The sequence below is a fragment of the Engraulis encrasicolus genome, chromosome 12, assembly GCF_034702125.1.
Source record: "Engraulis encrasicolus isolate BLACKSEA-1 chromosome 12, IST_EnEncr_1.0, whole genome shotgun sequence".
Lineage (NCBI taxonomy): Eukaryota > Metazoa > Chordata > Actinopteri > Clupeiformes > Engraulidae > Engraulis > Engraulis encrasicolus.
In genome coordinates, this window is record NC_085868.1 from 13,196,676 (window position 1) to 13,218,250 (window position 21,575).

The window sequence follows — 21,575 nt, forward strand, 5'->3', positions numbered from 1 at the left end:
TAGAGCAGTGGTTCTCAAACTTTTTCCATCATTCCTCCCTTCAGAGGGTCTGGATGCTTCCGAGCCCCCCCCCAAGCAGCAGTAGCCTATTCGCGCAGACTGATTTTGTGATCGCTGCGCAGAATCAAAGGAAAGGTGATGACTGGTGATATTAAACAAAGAGGGACTGCAGTCAAATGCAGATGTGTGTTAATTTCTTATGCTATTCAAATTCATGACAATAATATAATGTTGGTGAGGGCTTTAAACTTATTGACTTATTCAATAATCCATTTTAAGTGGGTATACTGAAATCCCTGAAATTTTGAAGTGGTTATACTCCGTATACCCGCGTTCTACGTAGACTACACCACTGAGCAGAAGAGAGAAGGGGGAAAAAGCGCAGTCAAATCTGACTGAGAAGACCACCGCTTGGTTAGGTGTCTCAGCATCAATACATGTCACATTAATATGCTATCAGCGTTGCATTTGGTGATTATGATGGATACGAGCTGACAGTGGAGGTCTGCCATGTCATTTGTAATTGGCCCTTGTGCGGAGGTGTGCAGACAGTGTGGGACTTTCTTTCTTTCCTTGCAGTACAGCTCCGGATCCTGGGATGCTGTGAGAGTCCACTAATCAGATGCTGGACAGAGTGTAATTATGCTTCTCACCTATGGTATGTAAGTCAACAAAATCCTCTCCCCCCACCCCTCCACCCCCCATGCGCTCTAAGGTCCCTCTTAGTCTGCTCATCTGTTAGCATCTTTTTGCTTGTGTGTGTGTGTGTGTGTGTGTGTGTGTGTGTGTGTGTGTGTGTGTGTGTGTGTGTGTGTGTGTGTGTGTGTGTGTGTGTGTGTGTGTGTGTGTGTGTGTGTGACTGCATGAGTGTCTTCAATTCACCTTACACCACAGAGACGTCGCACACTTCCATTAATTTCATCTGATGCTACGTACATAGCTCTGAGATAGAAGTGCAATGATGTATGGAAATAAACGCTGCACTAATGGCATGATGTTACCATTATGACTGGTGTGTGTGTGTGTGTGTGTATATGTGTGTGTGTGTGTGTGTGTGTGCGTGTGTGTGTGTGTGTGTGTGTGTGTGTGTGTGTGTGTGTGTGTGTGTGTGTGTGTGTGTATGCGTGTGCATGTGCATGTGCGGGTACGTGTGTGTGCGTTTTAGTTGAGTGGATTGATGGCTTGCAGATGTTGGGCGATCCATCTCTGTTGTTGATAGCACTTGTTTGTTTATGTAATCTCATGCATCCATACTCACGTGCTCAGTACACACACATGAAGGCTTCATGCTGTTGGCACTAACTCATGCAGTCATATTTTGAGAGTAAAAGGCTAATAAAAACAAAAACACAGGGGCGGGCAACTGTAGGCCTAGGAGCCACATATGGCCCGTGTGCTGTCTTGTCAATAGTTGGGTGTAAGTGTTCCCCCTGGTGTTAATATCGGGTACTGCATCTAAAGGATCAGATTTCCTGTTGCTACGCGATGCGCTTGCTTTCTGACCAACCTGAAACAAGCCGTTGCCATGTTCTTCACCTGAAAACGAAATCGCTAAAAACCTAGAGATGGAACTAACAGTAAGTTACCAAAATCGATGTTAAGTTGTTTAAAGTCACTGTTATGTGAACCGTTGTGATAAAAACGCAAAATTTCTCTTCTACTGAGATCGCTATTAAAGGTGTGAAATATGCTAATTCACTATCGTTAGCATGCCTTGGCTAAATTCTCTAGTCATTCAATCTTTGTATTGCTTCGTTTGTGTTCAGTTGTGCCTTGTATTTTTCATGTAAACTTTCCTAGTCACTATATTTTGATACACGTTACTGTTAACTTGCCTGTGTTTTGTCCTTGATAAGAAATATGTTAAATGGTAAAATTCGCCTGTCTGCTTTAACTTTTAAAGTACAGTGCTGCCTACTTCCTGACCTAAAGCTAAAACCTTCCTAGAGAATACTTACCTTGGTTAGTACCTGTGAAGGGAAAACATCTTGTATCCTCTTGAGCATTTGTATTCATTTTACTCCCTAATGTATCCTCTGTATGTCATTCTGTTGCAGTTTTACAAATTGGTATGGTTCAAGAAGTCTTCAGTAAAGCATTGAAAACTGGAGTCACGCCTTGAGTCTTACTTTGTTCGCTATCTGTCAAACAACACCCCAGACGTGTTGCGAGGACAGAATAGTAAAATGTTAACCACTCAGCTGGGATAAGCGGTCGAATGACGGTGAAAAGCACACAGAAGCATCCAAGATGGGCCAGGCCGGTACAGAGGAGCGCCAGTCTCAGTTCAGGACAACATCCCGAACTTCGGCGTCACACAAGTCCTCCAGATCGTCAACCTGGACATCTGCCAGCATCGCTGCAACGAGAGCCAGAGCTAAGGCTGAAGCAGCAAAAGCCAAGCTATCCTTTGCAGAGAAAGAGGCAGCAATAATGAGAGGAATTGCTGAAATAGATGCTCGTCTTCATGTGTTACAGCAAGAGAAAGCAGCAGCTGCAGCATCAACTGAGGCAGCCATCTACAGAGTGTGTGGCAGCAGCAAGCATACCTCAGCAATGCATCCAGGTCCAGTGGCGTGGTCATCCTTTAGGCACACTGGACACTCACCTGGGAAAGACCAGAGCGGGGAGCAAGGAAGAGAGCAAAGCGGGGAGATTGGTGTTGAAGCACTGCCTGTTGTCACTTCCAAGTCTACAGAGATAGGTGGCGACAGCGAAAGGGCACACAAGCGATGCAGCGCGTCTTCTTGGAGCAGCAGCTGCAATTCCTGCAACAGCCCTGGCTCCTCCTCCTGTGCCACGGTGTCACCAGCCAGCTCCTGCGCCACGGTGTCACCAGCCAGCCCCTCCTCCTTAGTCACGGTGTCATCTGCCAGCTCCCGCGCCAGAGTGTCATCAGCCAGCCCCTCCTCCTACGCCACGGTGTCACCAGCCAGCTCCTGCGCCACGGTGTCATCAGCCAGCCCCTCCTCCTTCGTCACGGTGTCACCTGCCAGCTCCTCCTACGCCACGGTGTCATCAGCCAGCCCCTCCTCCTTCGTCACGGTGTCACCTGCCAGCTTCTGCGCCACGGTGTCATCAGCCAGCCCCTCCTCCTGCATGACGGTGTCACCTGCCAGCTCCTGTGCTACGGTGTCATCAGCCAGCCCCTCCTCCTGCATGACGGTGTCACCTGCCAGCTCCTGTGCTACGGTGTCATCAGCCAGCCCCTCCTCCTGCCTGACGGTGTCACCTGCCAGCTCCTGTGTTACGGTGTCATCAGCTAGCCCCTCCTCCTGCATGACTGTGTCACCTGCCAGCTCCTGTGCTACGGTGTCATCAGCCAGCCCCTCCTCCTGCATGACGGTGTCACCTGCCAGCTTCTGCGCCACGGTGTCATCAGCCAGCCCCTCCTCCTGCGTCACGGTGTCACCTGCCAGCTCCTGCGCCACGGTGTCATCAGCCAGCTTCTCCTCCTGCATGACGGTGTCACCTGCCAGCTCCTGTGCTACGGTGTCATCAGCCAGCCCCTCCTCCTGCGTCACGGTGTCACCTGCCAGCTTCTGTGCTACGGTGTCATCAGCCAGCCCCTCCTCCTGCATGACGGTGTCACCTGCCAGCTCCTGTGCTACGGTGTCATCAGCCAGCCCCTCCTCCTGCATGACGGTGTCACCTGCCAGCTCCTGTGCTACGGTGTCATCAGCCAGCCCCTCCTCCTGCGTCACGGTGTCACCGGCCAGCCCCTCCTCCTGCGTCACTGTGTCACCAGCCAGCTTCTTCTCCTGCGCCATGGCGTCACTAGCCAGCTCCGGCTCCACAGTGTCACCAGCCAGCTTCTCCCGCTCCAGTGCCACGGTGTCATCTACCAGCTCCTCCTCCCTCGCCAAGATATCATTGCCACCAGCTCCCGCTCCACACCGTTACCCACTGCTCCACAGCGCCATCGGCCAGCTCCTGCTCCACGCAGTCAACTTCCTGCTCCTGTTACACGCCACCAGCCAGTTCCTGCTCCAAGGTGTCACCAGCCAGCTCCTGCTCCTACGCCACGGTGTCACCTGCCTGCTCCTGCTCCACGCCGTTACCTACTGCTCCACGGGGTCACCGGCCAGCTCCTGCTCCATGCAGTCAGCTACCTGCTCCAGCTCGACAGTGTCACCTCCAGTTCCGGCCTCCAGCCAGCTCCTGCGCCACAGTGTCGCCTGCCAGCTCCTGCTCCTTCGACATGGTGTGACCTGCCAGCTCCTGCCCCTGCTCCACGCTGTCCCCAACCAGTTCCAGCTCCACGGGGTCACCAGCCATCTTCTGCTCCCTGCTTCACGCAGTCTCCAGCCAGTTCCAGCTCCACGGGGTCACCAGCCATCTTCTGCTCCTGCGCTGTGGTGTCTTCAGCCTGCTGCTGCTCTACGGGGTCACCAGCCAGCTCCTGCTCCTGCTCCTGCTCCTGCTCCTTGGTCTCGCCGGCCGACTCCCACTCCTGTGCCGCGGTGTCATCAGCCAACTCCGCCTGCTCCTGCGGCGCACTGTCACCAGCCGGCTCCTACTGCTGCTTCTCGGGGTACCTGGCCGCACTTCCACTGCGTGGGAGGTGGACTTCAGAGAAGCCCAGCCTTCAGTAAGGTGGCATGGTTTGATACGGGACAGTCAAGCAACTAGGTAAAATGTCTTAGCCAAAAGGTAGTTAAGGAGTACATTTAAACCATTTCCCATTACCCTTGTGGTTCACTATGCCACGTTAGAAAGAGTAAATAGTGGTATACAATAGTATTGTATACCAAGCGGGGAGTGTGCTGTCTTGTCAATAGTTGGGTGTAAGTGTTCCCCCTGGTGTTAATATCGGGTACTGCATCTAAAGGATCAGATTTCCTGTTGCTACGCGATGCGCTTGCTTTCTGACCAACCTGAAACAAGCCGTTGCCATGTTCTTCACCTGAAAACGAAATCGCTAAAAACCTAGAGATGGAACTAACAGTAAGTTACCAAAATCGATGTTAAGTTGTTTAAAGTCACTGTTATGTGAACCGTTGTGATAAAAACGCAAAATTTCTCTTCTACTGAGATCGCTATTAAAGGTGTGAAATATGCTAATTCACTATCGTTAGCATGCCTTGGCTAAATTCTCTAGTCATTCAATCTTTGTATTGCTTCGTTTGTGTTCAGTTGTGCCTTGTATTTTTCATGTAAACTTTCCTAGTCACTATATTTTGATACACGTTACTGTTAACTTGCCTGTGTTTTGTCCTTGATAAGAAATATGTTAAATGGTAAAATTCGCCTGTCTGCTTTAACTTTTAAAGTACAGTGCTGCCTACTTCCTGACCTAAAGCTAAAACCTTCCTAGAGAATACTTACCTTGGTTAGTACCTGTGAAGGGAAAACATCTTGTATCCTCTTGAGCATTTGTATTCATTTTACTCCCTAATGTATCCTCTGTATGTCATTCTGTTGCAGTTTTACAAATTGGTATGGTTCAAGAAGTCTTCAGTAAAGCATTGAAAACTGGAGTCACGCCTTGAGTCTTACTTTGTTCGCTATCTGTCAAACAACACCCCAGACGTGTTGCGAGGACAGAATAGCCCGCCTCATCATTCAGTGCGGCCTGTAGATAAACATTGTAAAATAATGACCAATTTTTTTTAACTCCTGAATTAATCTGAAATTATGCTGCTGTTGGCCAACAGAGAACACTTCTAGTCCTTCCCATAAACATAGGCAGTCAGGTGCATCTCGAAGTCTGTGAAATACAATCGGATCCGTGGTCTTGTGGCCCTCCAATAGTAGCGATACAAAAATGTGACCCTCCTTATCATGAAAGTTGTTCCTATATCCAGTAGCTCCCATTTAATGTTTTAATGATTTCCATTCCATTTAATTAAACTTAAGATTAATTTACATGCGACACATGGCACTCTTGAGTCAGCGCGGAGACGCTGTTAGACACTTTTATCCACTTACGCACCCTTACGAGCATGAGAGACTATAGATGATAATGAATTATAGGTATACTGTACATGTCACAATTTTGTTCAGCACCAAAATATTTGAAAGGAACAGCATTGGAGCAAGAATATGTAAATATCAACAACGTAAAATGGACTGAATGTTGCAGGCGGAGTTCCACTAGGTATGCTCTTGAGCATGATAAAAAAAATATATATATTTGAAAGGAACAGCATTGGAGGAACAGCATTGGAGCAAGAAAATGTAAATATCAACAACGTAAAATGGACTGAATGTTGGAGGCGGAGTTTGCTCTTGAGCATGATAAAAAAAAAAAAAAACAGATAGAGTCCAATGCCTCCCATGATGGATCCCCATCCCCTTTGCACACTCTGATCAATAGAAACATCTGAATTCACAGTAGGAGAGGGGAAGGCCTACTACAGATTATCATGCTGGTCGTCAGCCCATAGCTCTGTGTGTGGGGGTTAGACAGCACCCTGCTACACTGAGCAGCTCTGGGCTTGGCAGCTGCAGCCGGTAGAGTCTTTGACCCAGCCCTGGCACCCCCAGAAGGGTGTAATAGGAAGTGTGTGTGTGTGTGTGTGTGTGTGTGTGTGTGTGTGTGTGTGAGTGTGTGTATGTGTGTGTGTGTGTGTGCGTGCGTGCCTGCGTGCATGCGTGTCAAGGGTGTATGCATAAGGCTTTCGACATGAGATTCGGGAAATGGGGGGCTTGCAGGTGGGGGCCCAAGCAGATGTTCTGAAATGTTTGCAGCTGAAATCAATAATTTATGAACATTCTCTTTCCTCTACGGATTTGGATTTGGATTCTCTCCTTCTCTCTCTCTCTCTGAAACCCTGATAGTGGATTCAACTAAAGGTAGGCCTATATTGTGCCAAGGCAAATGCTTTTTTTTCTTCAGATTTCCCTTAGAGTTGTGAAACGTCACAAGAAAACAACATTGTACTATCTACTGACTTTTTTTTCCAAATGCATTTAGTCACATCTTCAAAACCAATTTTCAGTTAGGCCTAATGTTATTATATTTCATAAGAATTATTTTGCATTCAGGTCTGACCATTTATGTTGCTATGGACCTTGTTAATATAAACTTTATCATAAAAACCATAATTGTTTAACAAGATGGCAGTTTGATTTGTGACGATATGATCAATTGCAATTCACTTGGCTTATGTGACTTATGCAAAGCAGGTCAAGGAATCAAAACGTGATTGAAAAAAATGGTGCTGTGTGATGCACCCGAAAAGAGACTGTATTAGGGGCTGGATCAGGTATACAACAAACACCACAGGCTGTCCGGCCAGAACAGTATGAAGATGTCCAATGAAGTCAGACACACACAGATGGGAATGCAAACCGTGGAAACCATGGTTTTACTAGAAAAGTAAAATAGAAAATACAAAGACATAAGCATATACATGAATGAAAATACACATATGCAAAATACATTTTACAGAGTATATACACATAATACTATACACAATATAATATACAATATATACAATAAGGAAACTGAGGACAGCCTACAGCAGCTATCTTACCAAGGGGGAGGGAAAACAAGAGGGTGACTGCCTACAAGCAGCCATCCTAAGCAGGGGGAGTGAGGAGGGAGACAACATGACACACAGCTACCTACAGTAGCTACCTACAGTAGCTGTGTGGACCTGAGGCATGGGTATGTGCCTGCCTAAAGCAGACACACAGAGCATGCATTAAACAGAAACGTGTAGTGTAAGCGCTACTCCATCCCAGTAGCACATTACTGAACCAATGCACTCTCTGATGGAACCGCGACATCGAGAATGAGTGACATACTATGCAGCTACTAGACAATGCAAACTGTACAGTAAACACACAATACAATTAGACAGACATAACATAGTAACAACATAGTACAGACACTCACTCTCAAAGACGCACGGAATGCACAGAATACATGAATGGACGCTGGGACCCTGAAACGTCCAAGATGTTGAGAATGAGAGTTGGATCCCAAGTTAACCGTGCATGGAGTCCCCGTCCGATGTACAGTCTGTGGTGACCTCTTGTCCTGGCCCTATATGCTCCCAGCAGCACAGCTGGGTGCCGAGCCAGGGGTGTTACCAACAGGCCAGGACCCACCTCTGGAGCCGGAAGGTCTACTTGCTGGGCCAATCACTGCCTTGCCACACACTCGGTGAATGACGGAAAAGTACCAGGTCTGTAGGTCAGTGAAACGGTCTGTAGATCAGTAGCAGGAGGAGCAGTAGAGGGAGGGGGGAGACAGGTAGCCCACCAGCTAGCGGGGGATGGGCAACCTACCAAGAACAGTGAGGAGAGGCCTGACGGTTGAGGGCTCAGGGGACTCAGGGCTCACAATTCTTAACAGCTGCCCCCAACTTTGTGTAGCAAAGTTGAAAATAGTGAGGTGAAAGGGGTGCCGATGGGATGCTGATCTTTCTGCAATCTCTCTCTCTCCATCTTGGGAGATCAACAGGTCTTACAGAATGAACGCTGCTTCAGCTCATTTAATGGAGTGGCTTAGGCATATCTTATTATGATAGATACTATGTAGATAGGACTCAGCATCCATTTTCAGCACATGCCTTGTACAAAAAAAATACACCATTTAGCTTTGGAACTGAATAAAAAAGACCAGCAAGCCTTTATGTTCCCTTTGAAACCACTTGTACACATTCATACCATACACTAGCCATGTCAGAGACCATTCAATGAATCATTTGCATAAAACACTGTACATATGGCCATGCCAGCCATATCTATTAAGCTATAGTTCACAGCGTCAGTAGTTACATAATTTTTCGTTCTTTCTTTGCTCCCAGTGGGGCTCAGGGACATGCTGAGCAAGCTCTTCCATATTTTTCTGCATTCAGCCTGTGTGCCACTTCCCTCATGCCAGGGTTTTTTTCCTTTCTTTGTGGCTTTCCAACAGACTGCTGGGTGAAGACACTGACCATTCTAATGAAACCCCTCTTGATTTTACTGGAGCATGAAATGCATCAAACTCAATCCTGAAAGTTTGCTGAAAGTCTCAACATGAACATTCTTCTTCTGTTTCATTTGAATTGGGTTGCTCTACACCTGGGATGTCAAACTCAAATTTACAGAGCGCCAAAATCTAAATCTGGGATCAAAATCTGGGATGAAGTTGCGGGCCAAATTCAATATTCATTAAAAAATGCACTGAAATAGTGCACACAGTACACACACTTTCTACAGTACATAGTCACAAACCATGCTAAAAAAAAAAAAACCATGGTTAATTAGTAAAAAAAAAAAAAACCATGGTAAAACATGAAAACCTGTGGGCAGCCGTGGTGTAATGGTTAGAGAGTTGGACGGAAGCTCACAGAGTTAAAGGTTCGAATCTGACCCTTACCACTCACTACATCTCCATCCATGGATGAAGTGCCCTTGAGCAAGTCACCTAATCCCACATTGCCCCAAAGAAGTCACCAATATGTAGGCTGCGTTGGATAAAAAGTGTAATTTAATGAACATTTATAAGCCTTGGTAAAAGCATGGTTAGTTTTCAGAGTAAAACCATGGTTAATTTTATAGTTAAACCATTGTCAAACTATGATTGAACCAGAGTTAAAAAAAAAAAAAAAAGTGCCCAACCATGCTAAAAAAACCCCATGAAAACCATGATTTACCATGGTTGATTTTCGTAAGGGGAGAAATGTCCCCGTAATATGCACTTCATCCTGCCCTTGCTCTACAAGTTTTAGTGGACTCGCATGTCTATATTAATGTGACACTCAACAACAATAACTCAATTAAAATAAATTAAGGCGTATACGACTACTCAAGTTGCTGTTGAATTACATGAGGATTAGGCTACTTGCATTTCAAGACTTAGCCTACATGAAACCTAGCTTTTTAAAAACCATGACCAACGTTTGAGCTTTTACTTGTTTGTTTTCAGCTATTAAAGCCATTTGAGACAAGCTCGAGAACTAGACTCTATGTTATGCTACACTAATGACATTAACATTCATTTGCATCTAGTCATTGTTCTTTCTTTCTCGGTCACAGCAGCCAGCCAGCAAACATAGCTTTGTTTTTTTCTATAAGTGGCATTTGCAGATAGCAGCAAACACCCTGACTGGCAGCAGTCACATAATGAGCCAAATATATGTGTGTCGTGAAGCATATCTGCCCGAACAATTGAAGATACCTTTCATAACTGTGCTTTGAAGATGAAAAATAATGTCCTTTTTATGATGAGGCACCATCTGTTACACTCTTATAAGAAGTGTTAAACTGAAAGGTTTCATGCGGATTTCAGTTCCTCTCAGTGAGTGAATAAATAGATGGATGAATAAATAAAGCGAACACATTTAAAAGACATGAGAATAAATATCAGGACAATGTTAAACCAAGGTATTGTCAGGCAACACTGTAGTGTAGACCTACAAAAATATGGACTAATTTATTTCATTGTATGGTTTGATATGCAATTAATAATCCATTATAATTAGGTAATTATGTACCTCTGTTCTGAAATAAAACAAGGGACAAGTCCGAGATAGATGATGAGGATGTTTGTTTCACATTGTTGAGCTGTTTTCGGCTGGTTCCAACCACAGTCTGCATTTTCATCTGAGGAAAGGAGGATTTTGAGGATTGAGAAGTGGTCCAATTATCACATAATGTCCCCTCGGTGATCTCGAAGCAGCCCTCGGAGGCCCATTCTAAATGGCATAAGGAATAACACTCAAGGCATTCTTCAAAGTAATCACTGGCCCTACATTTGAAGAGGTGCACAGAAGTCATTTATGTGCTTCTTTCTCGATAATGTGATTTGACATAATGGTACTTCATTTCGCTATCTTCCATCTATCTTTGTTATACTCTGGTGTGTGGACTAATGTCTGTGATTCACTGACCTCTGAATGACCATGTGCTTTTTAATGTGCCCTTTTCATCTTCTGCTCTCAAGAAAAGTTTTAAAAAGCTCTCAATGTCTGCGTCTTCAACACTGCCTTAGAGTTTTAATCACCTTTCCCCCTCTACCGTGTCCATGAGGAGATCTTATTCAATGGCGGGGCCTACTCAGGATCAACATACTGTATTACAAGGATTAATAAATATGCTGGTGCAGAGCAGACAGTTCAAAAATGTGTCAGATTTTGGTTCTTTTACATAATACAGGTGTTCGATTTTTCCCCATTTTTTTTTCATTTTAATCAGCTTTGTATCGGGGGCTACTAGCCTCCTCTCTGGAGAGTCCAGTGCCGCTTCACACCCCCAGCTGATGTCACAGTGTTTCAATGTCCACCAGTCTTTTCAAGTCATGGATAATGGTTGGGGTGGTGTCCAGTTGTATGGTAATGATTTTGGTAGTTGGAGGAGAAGAACTTACCTCCAAGGAAACCACTGACTTTTTCCCAACCATCAGAAACATGTGGGATTTTGTCTGCTTTTTTCAAAATCAGAATGAATTGAAAATTGTGAGATGCAGAGGCGAATGCCCAGTGCCCAAAGTATAGGCAAAGCCTTTTGCGGGTTATTCACAGTCCTGCTTGCCTGAAATCAGACTAGATATAGATGGTAAACCAGGTTTCTTGGTACCAAAATAGCCAGAGGCAACAGGCTGACAGCATTTCTCTACAGGCTGACCCCTGGTTGTGAGAAGCGTGTGTCTGTGTCTGTATCTCTATCAGTATCTGTATCTGTATGCGTGCCTGTATCTTTTTGTCTGTGTGCGTGTGTCTGTTTGTCTGTCTTTCATGGTTCTGAAGCAGAGGGCCTTGCTTCCATAGCCAGGCCACGCCCTCCTAGTGACGAAACAGTTGATGATAACCAGGCAACTTGCTTCGTCCCTTCAAAAAAAAGACAAAAAAATGTATATTGTCATATTAGAAAGTCCAGTCCACTTTCATAAAAGGTTTTCCTTGCTCTGTTATTTTGAGATCTTTCCAAAGAGTGCAAGTGAGTTTGTCAATTGTAAACATACAGAACATATGAAGAATGTGTAGTGATTCTTGTCCATAGACCACAAATGCAAAATGAATGAAAACAGAAAAAACATCTACACACAACATATGAGGCCCATTATGTCTGTTGCCTTCAGGCCAAGAGTTACTTTGTTTAATTTCACAATCTATTATTATAACACAGGATAAGCTGTCAGCATTCTAATTCGCTACTTTTGAAATGGAAAATCATTTGTCACAATAATGCGCATGGGCAGGTTCACTGTGACGCCATTTTATTTCGCTGGAATCGTCCTGTTTGATGGAAAACCAACCGAACGCATCTTATTACACTACAATGTAATGTTATATAACTTTCAATTCGCTGCAGAATCTGATGGAAAAAGGGTTTACTCTTCAGTCGTGATTTATTGCAGGTGATAAATATATCTATCTAATAATTCAAGAAACGTCTGTCTGTATCTCCGCGAGTGTATCTCTGTGACACGCATAACTCCCGCAGCACAGCACCAAAAGATCTCAAAGTTGGAAGGTGACTTTGCAGTGGTACGGCGGGTTGCAGTGCAAAGTTTAACACCGTTTAGACATAAAATAGTGAAACTATTACTTAAACTTAAATTTCAACTCAAACATCGCAACCAGCTGATTGCGCAACACTCCAAGCACTAAGCACAACAGACACTTGCTACTACACACACATACACTTCACTTCGAGAGGGCTGTCGCAATGTTCAATAGGCTACTCACAGACTCCAGTGCACAAATAATTTCTTTAGAACGGTCCAAGGTGTAAGTAAAGCTGGCGTCTGCAAAAGAAGTAATACGAGTGTCCCCAAGTTTGCTGTTCTGTCTGTGCAGACACGCAACAGGTGAACAAAATTCGTCTGGAGGGTACGCTACGCTAGCTACCTCAAAATGAAAATGAATAGGCTGCTATTATGACGTCACGTTCGGTTACCGTGTGTGCGATTATAAAAAGGCAGGCAATCAACATTTCAGCAACATTTGGAGCCTAATTTGAAGCCTTAACCGAGAGAGCGAATGGAAGTAATGGACAGCGTCAACTAAGGGTGGGCGATATATATTGTCTGCGAAATTATCGTAAATATTGTTTTGACGATGAGTAATTTTGTAATATCGAGATATTTTTATGAAGTCGCCTAAATCAACAAAGCGCTGTAACAGGACTAGTCCAGACAGCGATGACAGCCAAGCCTGTCAGCCAATAGTAATGTTGTTGTGAACTGGAGAATAAGTCTGTGAACCAATGAGAAGACAGTGCTGAGGGGGGCGGGCTGCAGCATTTTGGCAGACTTGGGAGAAACGGAACGGAATCTCCGTGTCACTCGTGCAGCGCTGCTGCTGGACAGTGGAGTTGAGCTGCTGTCATCCAAATGGTGGATTTACATGAGGAATTCAACCATTAGACCAGCCATTGCATGATGCTGAGGGAGTTTTGGAACTATGTGCTTTAATCAGCAACAGTCTGTGATTATGGAAAGCCATGTAGTTAGGAAGAAAAACAGCTTAGTCTCTGATCTGAGAAATCGATAGTTAGCTTAGCATGCTAGTTAGCGAACTAGGCTAAGCAATGTTGTTCTCTACAACTATTGGAGTGGCTGTTACTCACTACTCAAACACCCACCTGCATGTATAGATATAAAAACTGCTTAGGTGGACAAGTAATGTTAAGTTAGACTGACGCAGTGAGTTAAATTACAATGTGTGAAATTCAACACATGCCATTTGCTGCTGTCCTAGTTCTGCTTCCTATCCACAAGTGCACTGTTTCCAGTCCAAAATTAGCCTGGTGAACCAGCGCCACCCGCTGGACGGCAAAATGTTTTGTCTATTTTCTATTTGTCTATGTTGTTCTGCTTTACTCACCCTGCCCTGCCAAATTACCATACTACGGTACAATTCAAACACATTGATTACCCCCACCCCTCCTTCTGAAATAGGCCCTACTGGTTTTTGCAAGTGTTTTTGGAAATTATCGTCAAATTATCGTTATCGTGAAAATTCAAAAACTTATCGAGATATTTTTTTTTGCCCATATCGCCCACCCCTAGCGTCAACCCAGTCTTACCCAGACCTTCTGGGCTCCCAGGCCCTGGTGATACAGGTAACGAACAAACGAATGAGCACGAAGTAAGAAACCAACACACAACTCGGGCAATCACTAACCTACTGGCGGAGGTAAATAGCCTATATAAGAGGCAAAATATACCAAAGCCGAACGGAACGGTCGCGGGACGAACGCGGTCTTTCTGCTTAGTTTCGGCCGGTGTGTTTTTCTCAGTCTTTCACTGACAGCGTCGGCGTGCGCGGCCAGTCCTGTTCAAAACCCCCTCACAGCCAAAGCTAGCGTGCTACTTTGCCATTCATTTGAATGAGACACCGCCGGTCGCCAGCGTGAAAAAGTTCTATTTTCCAAGTGCAGCGCGGAGCGGAGCCGACTCCCGCGCCACTGACGCCCGACTACCGCCGGTTGGTGTGTAAGGACAGATATGTTTCAATGTATTTTCACCGACGCCGGTAAAAAAACGTGACGCTTTACCGCCCTGGTGTGTAAGACCCCTAACACACACACATACTACAGTAGCCTAATAACCTACCAATAGGACTACATATTAGTGAATATATAACAACAGTTATTATCACCACCTCTTTTCATGACGGGCAAATAGGGTAAAAAAGATCCAATGGGCTCTGCACTACACTGTAAAAAATGCCCGTTGAAATTACGGCAAAAAAACTGTCAAATTGCAACAGTCAGTGACCGTAAAATGTAAAACAGTTTATCTCTGTACTAAATACGGCAAGCTACTATTGAGTCAAAAAGCGCTACATAACTTTCTTTTTTTTATTTTTTATTTTATTTTTTATTTACACTTTTACACATATCACACAAACATCACACAAAGTGGACAGCGCTTGTCCACTAGACAAAGGAAGAATAAACAACAACAAAAACAAACAAACATAACACCCAAAAAAAAAAAAACCATACAATTATTTCCTACCCACTTCACATAGAGGTCTACCCTATATGCTTAACTTAGGTTTGTAAGTTTTACTGTGTCTATGTATTTATGTACTAAGGACCATGTAGACCTGACATCCAACTGTTTCAGGTGTTGTGTGTTTATACTTTCTTCCATCGTTAAAAAGTGTATTATCTGATCTAACCATTGTGAAAGAGTCGGTCCTGACTGCGATATCCAATTCATGAGTATGCATTTTCTGGCAAAGTGACATAATATTACAAAAACACATTTCTTTGCGTAAGGGAACACATTTCCCAACCCATAATTCAACAAATACAACCTAGGACAGAGATCAAAAGTGCACTCACACATATCTTGGATTGCTTCGTGAATCTTCTCCCAGAAAGAATAAACAACTTTGCACTCCCAAAATAAATGCATAAATGTCCCCAATTCAGTTCCACATTTCTTACACAAAGGAGAATTTACTTCATCAAATTTGTTAAGCTTAACTGGGGTTAGATAATATTTGTAAAGAAATTTATAATTACTTTCCTTAATTTTAATATCTGTAGCCACGGGAGAGGTGAAATCTGTACACATTCTTAACCACTCTTTCTCACTGAAATTCTTTTTTAGATCAAGTTCCCAAATTGATTTCAAGGGCAAAAAAGAGTTCTGTGATCTTTCAGATAACTTTTTATAAAAAAGAGATATCTTCCCCTTAACAGAGGAGGCCGAGGATATGAATTGTTCCGGTTCTGTAGGGCAGAATCTAAGTTGTCCCTTTTCTTGCAAATGGACCATGATGTGGCGGACCTGCAAGTACTTAAAAAAATCTGATCTAGGAATTTCATATTCTCTAGTGATGTCTGCAAATGATTTCACAGACTCAGAACCCTTGTCAAACATGTCTGAAAAAGTCTTCAAACCATTAAGTGTCCAGTTTCGAAAATTTGTTTGTGAAAGAGCTAAGAAGTCTGGGTTGAATGCAATGGGAGAATGTACGCTTATCAAACTATCTTTATCTAGGAACCGGTTACAGTCCTGCCATGCTTTCAGAGTAGCTTGTAGTGGAGGTAACTCTTCTACAGTTGTCGGAAGACGTAGAGTCTTAATGTAAAGTGTTGACATAATATCTAATGGATGACATGTTGATGATTCAAGTGATACCCAAAGAGTGCTAGTTTCTAATTTCCAACTTACAATATTTCTAACCTGGCAGGCCCAGTAATACCACTGAAAGTTAGGGAGTCCTAGCCCCCCTTTAACATAGGATTTAGATAAAGTAGCTAGCTTAACCCTTGGTGTTTTATTGTTCCATATAAATTTTGTTAAAGATTTATTAATTAGCTTAAAAAAGAAGACGGGACATGACATGGTAACATAATAAAAGCATAAATAAACCTAGGGAGTATACTCATTTTGACCACATTGATCTTACCAATGAGAGAGAATGGAAGAGTGGTCCAAGTCTGAAGCTTGTTTTGACAAACCTCCAACAAAAAGTTGTAGTTTGTCGTAAATAGTTTTTCTAAAGAAGGTGTTACTTGTATTCCAAGATATTTGAACCCATGTATTGACCAAGAGAAAGGGCATTCTTTTTTTATGTCATCACCTTTTATAATATTGAGCGGGCAAGCAATTGACTTTTGTAGATTTACCTTATAACCTGAAATTTCAGAAAATGTTTGAATATCCGCTAGTAGCTGAGGCAATGATGACAAAGGGTCAGTTATAAACAATAGTGTATCATCAGCATAAAGTGAAATTGTATGATGGTGTGTGTGTGTAGTAACTCCTTTTATTAGAGGGTTAGTTCTAATCTTCTCAGCAAATGGTTCTAGTGCCATGACAAAAAGTAATGGAGAGAGAGGGCAGCCTTGCCTGGTGCCCCTTCCTAGTTGCAGAGGGGCTGACTCCACACTATTGGTATATACAGTAGCATTTGGAGAGTCATATATTGCTTTAATCCATGCAATGAAGTTCTGACCCAACTTAAATTTTTCTAGTACTAAGAAAAGAAAAGAAAATTCTAAGCGGTCAAATGCCTTTTCAGCATCAAGTGATACTAATAGTGATGGTGTTTTGTCTTTATTTAGAAGATGTATAATGTTGAATAGCCGTCTGGTGTTGTCAGATGAGTGACGCCCTTTAATGAATCCAGTTTGATCTAGTTTAATTAATTTGGGCAAAACTGATTCTAGTCTTTTAGACAAAACTTTTGTAATAATTTTATAGTCGCAGTTAAGCAAACTTATAGGCCTATATGAGGAACAGCTCTGAGGGTCTTTATCCTCCTTTAATATCAGAGAGATTCTGGCTGTTTTCATAGAAGCTGGTAGAATGTTATCAGTATAAAAACTATTAACCATTAACATAAAGATGGGTTTTAGTTGTGACCAAAATGTTTGGTAGAATTCTGCAGAAAAACCATCTGGGCCAGGAGATTTATTTGCTGACATTGATTTTATTGTGGCATATACCTCCTCCTCAGAGAAAGTATTATTTATCATGTGTTGGTCTAATACAGTGGTCTGTGGGAGGTCTAAATGTTCCAAGAATGCTTTTGCCTTAGAGGTTGAAATGTTATCTGATTTATATAAGTTACAATAAAAACTGACAAATTCTTTATTTATTTCTAAGGGGTCATATACTAAGTCATTCTCAGTTTTGATAGCCATTATTGTTCTTCTAGCCTGTTCCTTTTTCAAGTAGTGTGCTAGGAATTTTCCTGACTTGTTTCCAAATTCATGAATTTTCCGTTTTAGAAACATGTTTTTTTGTTTGATGTAATTAGATTGGTCTAAGTTATAGTCAGCTCTTGCTTTAAATAAGTTTTTCCAGTTTTCTTCTGATTGAGTTTGCTTGTGTAATGCTTCTCTGTATAACAGCTCTTCCTTTAGATCCTTTGTAGTTGCCTGCCTTTGCCTGTTTTTATATGAGGAATATGATATAATGTGTCCTCTCAAAGTTGCTTTTGCTGCATCCCATAATACATGAGGGGGTATGTCAGGTAGCCCTACATTATGCATAATAAAGTCTTCAATCCACTCTTCCATTTTCTTGCAGAACGTTCCGTCTTCCAAAAGTGAGTTGTTAAACTTCCACATTTTAGATGTATGCACTTTTTGTAATGATATTTCCAAAGAAACCATAGCATGGTCCGATATGGAGATTTCATGTATTTCACAAGAGGAAACTAGATTCAAACAATTCTTTGGGAGAAAAAAGTAATCTAACCGAGAATAAGTTTTATGTCTGTTAGAAAAAAATGTATAGTCCTTTTTGTGGGATTTTTAACTCTCCATACATCTACTAATCCTGTTTCATGTGCCAAAGCATTCAATATTTTTGCTGATTTAGGATTAGACCCACGGGAATGAGAGGATTTGTCTAAGCATGAAAGAGTTAGGTTGTAGTCCCCCCCTATGAATCCCAATGTTGTGCAATGGGTGTTAAAAAGCGAAATCATATCAGAAATAAATGAAGGCGTGTCTGTATTAGGAGCATATATATTAAGCAATGTTAATTCCTTATTCCCAATTTTCCCTTTAACCAGAATATATCTTCCCTCTGTATCTGCGATTTGTTCAATGAGTTCAAACGGTGTGTGTTTGTGAACTAGGATAGCCACTCCTCTGCTGTTTGATTTGAAGGATGAAGAAAATATTTGTCCAACCCAGTCCTTTTGCAGTTTAAGATGTTCTTCTGGTGTAAGATGGGTTTCTTGCAGTAGAGCTATTTCAACCTTTTCTTTTTTAAGTGCTGTGAGTATTTTGGTTCGTTTAACAGGATGTCCTATACCTTTAACATTCCATGTAATTAATTTTAATGGTCTCATGATACCCTTTTATGAAGAAACCTTGAGAATATACACAGGGAAACCTTCAAGCTGTGGTAGGCAAGATTAATAAAGACAAAAAAGGAAACAAATACACAGTCAACACAAAGACACAAACATTCATACACATTTAGATTGACAAAGTTCCATCTGCACCACCGGCTAATTTGGTGGCAACTTGTGGTGAGAGTTGTTAGTTCAGAATTTAGGGTCTCTGTAGCCACGTTCGTGCACATACCCTAAAAGAAAGCAGCTTGAAACCCCCCCTCCCCCTAAATTATCCAAGCAAATAATTTCCAGTCATGTCCAAAGTTGGTTATAGCTGTTAAGTAATTTCTATCAGACCGAAAAATCCTTAAAGTATTTTTTTTTTAATATCCCAAAAGTGAAGGAGAGAAAGAGAAAGAAACAGAGTAAAATAAATAGTTTGCAAAGTTCCCCGGTAGATTGCAAAGCTGGATCCACACTTGTCCATTTTCTTACAAAATAACTTAGTTTAACGAAAACAAATCAACTCTCGTGTTAATGTTCACCATAGTAGCCATATAGGCCTACCCAGGTCTCTCTTCATATCTATGCCAGTTCAATCGCCTTTTACACTCCTCTTCGTTCCCATAAACAAAACAAAACAAAAAAAACACACACACAAAAAAAGCTTGAACTTAAAGACCCGTCCCGTCCCGTACCGCCCCCCCCCCCTCCCTCCCTCCCTCCCTCCCTCCCTCCCTTCCATTTTTTTTTTTTTTTTTTTTTTTGCATACCGTGAACAAAGTCCAGACAGCGCGTCATCTTCATCTCAGGTACACTCGGCTTTGTGCAGTCCCTTTTGCCGGGCCGATATGTCAGTCCTACCTTGAGCTTTAAGGCAGGAAGAAAAAAAAAATAAAAAATAATAAAAAGATAACAAAGGTTCTCTGCAAGCCGCCCACTGGAGCAAGACCTTTCCCTTTTCAATATGATCATAAGCAGAGTAGGGCAAAACAGAAAAAAAGAAGGCATTTCCTTAGACTGCACATTAATGTTCACCGTTGCAAGTTTCAAGTTCATCCAGCTTTGTTCTATTATTCCAGTAGACCGTAGTCAATGACGACATGCGTGAAATGAGAGAGAGAGAGAGAGAGAGAGAGAGAGAGAGAGAGAGAGAGAGAGAGAGAGAGAGAGAGGTCCCCATTTGCTCCATTACGCAGCCTACCGTAATCCGTAGGCCTATCCAAGATGCGCATCTTCTTATCTTAAGGTGAATTCGGCCTCACGGCGTAATCCAGTTTATTCGGCTTTGTAAAGTCCCTTTTCCTCTAAAGCTTGAGTCGCTGCCCTTGGGTTAGGGAAGGTTGTAGTGGAATCATCCTCGTGGAAAATCTTCAGTTTCGCAGGCGCCACGATATGCGATTTGATCCCCTGGTCCTTTAGTTGTTTCCTGATTGGCTTATACATGGCTCTCTGCTTCCTCACCTTGGTTGTGAAATCATGCTCGAAGTAAATCCTTGTATCTTCAAACATCACCTTCTTCTTTGTCCATGCAGCCTGCATGACACGCATTTTCATGTCGTTCTCGAGGAAAGCAATTGTTATATATCGTCGGCTTGCTACCAAAACCGCCTAAGTCCGAATTTGGTCGAAATGAGATTTTTGCATAAACTTACTCCCCTACCACAGCTGCATCACCCTGCCTTTCTGCCAGGTTCATTGATCAATCACAACAGTCACCAGAGTCAAAAATCTGTATGTATAAAGTCACACACTGCCTATGAGAAAATGAATGACCAGGGACGTAGCTATAGGGAGGACAAGAAGGGCATTTGCCTGTAGGCCTAGGGCCCTCCTGCAGGTGGCAGGGGTAGGGGCCCTATTTTGATCTTGGCAGGTGGTATGGGGGCCCTATCTATTCATCCTGGGGCCCTGTGCACAATTGTTCTGCCAATGTGAATGACTTGGGTAACTTGACTTAGCCATTTTTGATGCAAGAAGCCGTTTATTTACATCTGTTGAGAGTTTTTTTTTCTCACTCTCTCTCTCTCTTCAAAGACAATGGCCATGTTTTAAAACTTCATCCTTAGACATCTGTCTGAGATAATCTTATCACACAATGGTTGTAGCCCTACATTAATTAATAGTTGTAGCCCTGAAATGAATTCAGCAATCATTAATCATGTACTTTATTTGATGTTATCACAGATTTATAACAGACTGCCATAGACTGAATTGTCTCATAACAATCTGTTAAATTGTAGCCTTATGCAATTTTTCATAATGTAGACTTTAAACATCCTTGGGTTGCTGTCACTAGTGCAATGCATTATTACATACGCAGTAGGATGACCAATTCCAATGTGTAAAGTATCCAGTAGTGGTTCTATATCATATTCTGAATGGCACGGTCATGGTGTTGAAGTGGGCGGGGCACAGTTCTATGACCAGGTTACCTCGGTCATAGGCAAGGTTGGGAGGGTGGGGCAGTTCTATGAGCATGGAGAAGAGCAGAAGTTAAGCAAAGATGATAAACAAGGAGGAGACAGTTCGTGAGGAGGTACAAGGACCAAAGAAGTGCCCCACCCCTTCATCCTCCTCCATGACTGATGGGACCTCAACATGGAGATTGGGCGTCACTGCATGGCTTATTCTGTGTGACACTGCGGATGGTGTCTGCCCTGATACGAGCAATGTATGCATTACCATAGTGGCAATTGCTCTGGCACAATGACAAAAAGAGTAATACTTTGGATGAGGATATAAATAATGCTTCATTGGAAGAAAACATGACTGAAAGTGCTAGAAAGTAAAAGAAATCTGTCAATCATGAGAATTACCAAAGGCAAAAGAAACCACTTAGTGTTTAAGTTAAACAGTTAGACATAATGA

At 42.9% G+C, this 21,575-nt stretch overlaps 2 protein-coding genes across 2 annotated transcripts; both read left to right on the forward strand.

The window, feature by feature from the left end:
- Positions 1-1,398: 1,398 nt before the first annotated feature.
- On the forward strand, positions 1,399-3,283 carry LOC134460328 (uncharacterized). The gene is made up of 3 exons (XM_063212761.1): positions 1,399-1,577; positions 2,058-3,205; positions 3,267-3,283. The coding sequence occupies exons 2-3, from the start codon at positions 2,251-2,253 to the stop codon at positions 3,281-3,283; spliced, it is 972 nt and encodes a 323-aa protein (XP_063068831.1). The 5' UTR covers positions 1,399-1,577; positions 2,058-2,250.
- A 325-nt stretch (positions 3,284-3,608) lies between these two features.
- On the forward strand, positions 3,609-5,480 carry LOC134460073 (uncharacterized). Its single transcript, XM_063212546.1, has 2 exons — positions 3,609-4,947; positions 5,428-5,480. The coding sequence occupies exon 1, from the start codon at positions 3,640-3,642 to the stop codon at positions 4,630-4,632; it is 993 nt and encodes a 330-aa protein (XP_063068616.1). The 5' UTR covers positions 3,609-3,639; the 3' UTR covers positions 4,633-4,947; positions 5,428-5,480.
- Positions 5,481-21,575: the final 16,095 nt, after the last annotated feature.